This window comes from Hipposideros armiger, unplaced genomic scaffold (assembly GCF_001890085.2).
Source record: "Hipposideros armiger isolate ML-2016 unplaced genomic scaffold, ASM189008v1 scaffold_1792, whole genome shotgun sequence".
Lineage (NCBI taxonomy): Eukaryota > Metazoa > Chordata > Mammalia > Chiroptera > Hipposideridae > Hipposideros > Hipposideros armiger.
This window is the reverse complement of record NW_017733142.1, coordinates 82,002-86,723: the sequence shown is the minus strand read 5'-3', so window position 1 is coordinate 86,723 and position 4,722 is coordinate 82,002. Positions and strand designations below refer to the sequence as shown.

The following is a 4,722-nucleotide window of genomic DNA, read 5'->3' as shown; positions in this document are numbered from 1 at the left end:
TTGAGGTTAGAACCCCTGTCATACTCCCCGACCCCTCTATCCCTCATTTCTCACTGAGCATCAGATCTTCCTGCTGAAGCTCAGCTCCTGTGGCATTTGGCTGCTACCTGGGCCCACTGGCAAGAGCCTCAGGAGCTGGAAATTACCCTCCTGACATTTCCAGCCAAACCAGTCCGTGGGCCATAATAACTGGCCCCTCTGCCAGGGGCAGTGCTGACTCAGGGCTCCCTTTGAAATGAGGACCTTTGATAATGGTCCACTCTCCCCCTTCATCTCCATGGTGACTGTGGTGATCTACCCCCAGAACCGGCATGAGATGCTCACCCTGGAGCCCCTTCACACTCTGTTGCGTGAGAAATGGAAGAAGTTTGCGAAGTACATGTTCTTCCTGTCTTTCTGCTTTTATTTCTTCTACAACATCACCCTGACTCTCGTCTCTTACTACCGACCCCGGGAGAAGGAGGTATGTGGGTCCTTTGATGGGAGGTATGGGGTGATCAGAGCTGCAGGAGCTTGGGGAACACTTCATGTACAGATGGGGAAACTGAGGTCCAGAGAGGCCAAGAGATTTGCATGGGTATTCCCAGTTATTGTCCTTCACGGTTTCTAGGGAACTAAACATGTCCCAGGGCTTAGTCCCAGGGCTTAGTCCCAGGTGCTCAGCCCCAGAGTGACCCATGTTGGGCAGAGAGCTTGAGGATAAGGAGACCCAGGCCCTGCCCAGGCTCTGTTTAAATCTGGAGCTGAGTAGGTGTTTCTGCTGTGAGGACGACAGGAAATGGGAAGAGGAGGAGGTCACTTGGACAAGCTTTCACAGCACCCTGGGCCTCAGTTTCCCACCTATTCCCCGGGGCACAGAGTTTCAGCTTTATTTAATTGTGCCATGAGGCCCTGTGACTGTCTGGAATTGGATGGGTCCTAGAACAGACAAATACCATGAGATGTGAGGGTTGTTGGTGTGGACTGATTCATGCTCCTCGCTGGAGAGGTCTGGGTTTCCACCATGGGTGGGGAAGGCAGGGGCGAGAGGCTGTTGTTCCTTCCGCCACCATGTACAGAGACTGGGCTTCCTGCTGGCAGCTGGCCCGGCATGAGGGTTCATCATGTGTACGTGCATGGTCCTTCCAGAGCTGGCACTGCCCCTGCTCTCCTCACTCTCCATCCCACACCACCTATTCCCTTTTCGTTTTCCCCAGGCTCTCCCACACCCCTTGGCCCTGACGCACAAGATGGGGTGGCTGCAGCTCTTAGGAAGGATGTTTGTGCTCATCTGGGCCACGTGCATTTCTGTGAAAGAGGTGAGTGGGCCACTAAACCCTTCCGGACTGGCCTGTGATGCAGGCAGGTGACAACAGGCCTGGCCTCTCTCCTGCCCTGCTCTGCTATTACTGCTGGGGGAGGGGGGCATGGGGAGCCATTTTCTTTTCTTTTCTTAAAGATTTTATTGTGGAATTGGGGGAGGAGAACAGCGTTGGGGAATCGGGGAAGGGGAACAGACAGGTAGACAAATTGCTGTTTTTGTTCTTCAGTCTAGTTGTGGAGGACTTCGCTTCACTGGCTCATGTTGGTATGATCATTGTGCTCTTCCCGGGTGAGGCAGATCGGTTACTGGTCATTGGTCAGCCACTCACAGCGGCTCCCGGCAGCTCACACCGGTTGCCGGCCGCTCACACTGGCTGCCGGCCGCTCACATAGCTCAAGGCAGCCCACTGCAGCCCACTGCAGCCCCACTGCAGCCTACGCTGTTGCCGGTGACTCACAGCAGCCCAGCTCCAGGTCAAGCTGTTGTTCATCATCTTAGCTGTAGAGGGCGAGCGTCATTGGCCCTCAATGTGGGATCCGAACCATAGCCCTGCTGCTCAGAGCTGGCACTCCCAAGTGAGCCCTTCTTAACCAGCTGAGCCACTCGGCTGGCCCAAGGGGTGCCATTTTCTTTCTAAGCTTTAGGTTTCTTAGTTACAAAATGGGAATAAATAAATAAGCAGGCCTAGCCTACCTACTTCATCTATGCACCCCTCTATCCGTCTATCTACATCATTTATCTACCCTCCCAGCCACACAGTCACCCATCTTCCTTTCCCCTCCATACATTCATCCAATCACCTGCCCTCTCTCATTGAGTCAGCCACTGATTCATCCATTCAAATACCCACTCATCCTTACCCACTATTCTTCCATCCTTTCATCTTTCCATCTCGTTATCAGCCAATAACTTGATTGATCCATCCATCCATATATTCAACCAATAAATTAACAGGTATATTCTGAACACTTTCTATATGATAGGGGGAGAGAGGGTTTGTCCTCTTTGAGCTCATAGTCTCATAGGGGATTTCAGAAGGACAAAAACATCTAGACTTTGAGATAGACTATGAAAGCTCACATTGGATTCCGAGGAAGGTAGATGACTTTTATCTGGGGACAGGGGAGGGAGGGAGGGAAGGTTTGAAGTCAGAGATGGTACTTACTCTGGTAGGACTGGGCATAAGGACATGGAGGAGAAGGTCATTACAGGACAGGCATGGGGAACAGCATGGACAAAGGCTCTGAGGCTGGAAAGTGAGGTGGCCATATTTGGGGAATGGCAGGAAGCTACATGGTTGTGCTGCTTTGCAGGTTCTGTGGTGAGGATGAGGGTGAGAGCGGAAGATATAAGAAGACTTGGGGGAGCATGCACTCTTTCTCTGAGGTCTCCTGTGTCCCCCAGGCACAGGTGCCCCTCTGTGCCCCTCACTTGGGCTCTGGCTGAGCCTTTACATGCTAAGTCTTGGTCCTGAGGAAGCACCTGCTTCCTCAGATCCCCCAGTGAGGGGCACAAAGAGGCTTCAGCTTTTCCTTTCTTTCTGGCCTCAGGGCATTGCGATCTTCCTGCTGAGACCCTCAGATCTGCAGTCCATTCTCTCAGATGCCTGGTTTCACTTTGTCTTGTAAGTACGTCTGTCCTCTTGGTCACCACCTCACAGGCAGGGCTAAAGTCCTGTTTGGTGACTGCTGTGTCCTTCTGGAATAGCTGCCCTACCATGTCACCGTGTCCCAGCCATTCTGCCATAGTCACATGGCCAGGGACCTCCTCTCTAACTTCTGGTAAGAGAGGTACATAGATGCCCTTGGAGAGGTCCAGTAAACCCTAGGACAAATGCCCACCATCTAGCTGCAGTGATGGCTGACTCCCCCCCCCACCCCCGCCACAGAGCCCTGGGTGGCAGACAGCATGGAGAAGGCATGAAGAGGTTTAGCAGTGCTGTTTACTTTGTTTTACTAAGGGCTCCAGCCCAGCTCCTCCAAGTTGCGTAGGATTTAGAAGTTGTCATCTTGGACCCTGGCAGAACAAGGCTGGGAGGTGCTTGAGAAATCATTGAGTCTCATCTGCAGGCATGAAAACTGAGGCCCAGGCCAGGGAAATGAGTCACTCACTGTCACTTAGAGCGTCAGTGGTGTCAAAGCCAGCCTCAGCTTCCCAGTCATCTCCCCACGCTAGTGCAGGCTTGGCTACCATAGGGCCCTCACTAGAAAACCCAGCTCAGCCCTGTCTGAATAAGGTCATGTGCACCGGACATTAGAGGCTTACGTGATCCATCTCTAAATGAGCAGAGGCTGATTCAGCATTGCTGCCATGTGAATGGAATANGATCCTCATCCCTGCTGAGTCCTTTGCACCTGGAGGCAGCTGCAGACCGGGAAACCCCCTCAGGTGGTAGGCCACCCCAATAGCGACCACTGGGTTCATCTGCCCAATATTTCTAGTGACGAGTCACCCAGACCCAGCTTTGACTCCAGACCTACCTACTGTGTGACCTCAGGCAAGTTGCTTGACCTAAGAGCCCTGTGAAATGTGGGTGATAAGGGCGGCACCCACCCTACAGGGCTGCTGTGAGGGTTAAGCAAGGGCACGTGGGCACAGAGCGCAGCATGGAGCTGGTTGCATGTGAACACTCAGGGCCGGTGGACATCCTTGGTAGCAGGGCGGCAGGACACACAGGTGGACAGGCCCTGCCCCAGCTCTAATGGCCTTGCTTGCGTGTCCCCCCAGCACATACTTCTTCCTGGAGATAGAAGGGTTCGAGCCTAACCCCACTGTCGCCAAGACCTCTCCCCCTATCTTCTCCAAGCCCATGGACTCCAACATCCGGCAGTGGTGAGTACAACCTGCCACCCAGTCCCCTGCTCCTTGTCCTGGCCGGTCCTCAGCTCCAGTGGGTGAGCAGCGACAGGCCCCGGGCCACATGGCCAGGCCTGGCTGTGGCATGCTACCACTGTCCGTTGTTAAGCTGGTTCCTCTTTCTTCCCTTCCCCGTCCCCTCTAGCATCTCTGGCAACTGTGATGACATGGACTCCCCACAGTCTCCTCAGGATGACATGACAGAAACTCCATCCAATCCCAACAGTCCCAGGTGAGCCTGGCCTTTCCTCTCCTCCCACAGTGCCCACCAGGCAGGTGCCAGAGGGACAGGCACTGGGACCATGCAGGAAAGAGAAAGAAGACACCATTCTGAGGGGCTAGGGCAAATGCCTGGACCCATGGCTGTGATGTGTAGGAAATTTTTTTGGGGGAGAGGAGTATTACATTTTATAAACTGTAAAAGTAATATCCATTCATTACAGTATGCAGCAGAACGAGAACTTAATGCAATACCATATTCGTAAATTAAAAATACCTGCATCTAAGCCACCAAACATCAATGTGCATTTTGCAAGAGCACAGCAAACAAAGGATACACATCA

General features: G+C 53.1%; 1 protein-coding gene across 1 annotated transcript in view; it reads left to right on the top strand.

The window, feature by feature from the left end:
- The first annotated feature begins 4,004 nt into the window (after positions 1–4,004).
- Positions 4,005–4,722, top strand: part of TRPV3 (transient receptor potential cation channel subfamily V member 3) — a 21,093-nt gene continuing 20,375 nt past the window's right edge. Inside the window, exons 1-2 of the mRNA XM_019634659.1 lie at positions 4,005–4,135; positions 4,305–4,391. Of these exons, the coding sequence (XP_019490204.1) occupies positions 4,005–4,135; positions 4,305–4,391 (218 nt within the window). The remainder of the gene's footprint in view (positions 4,136–4,304; positions 4,392–4,722) is intronic.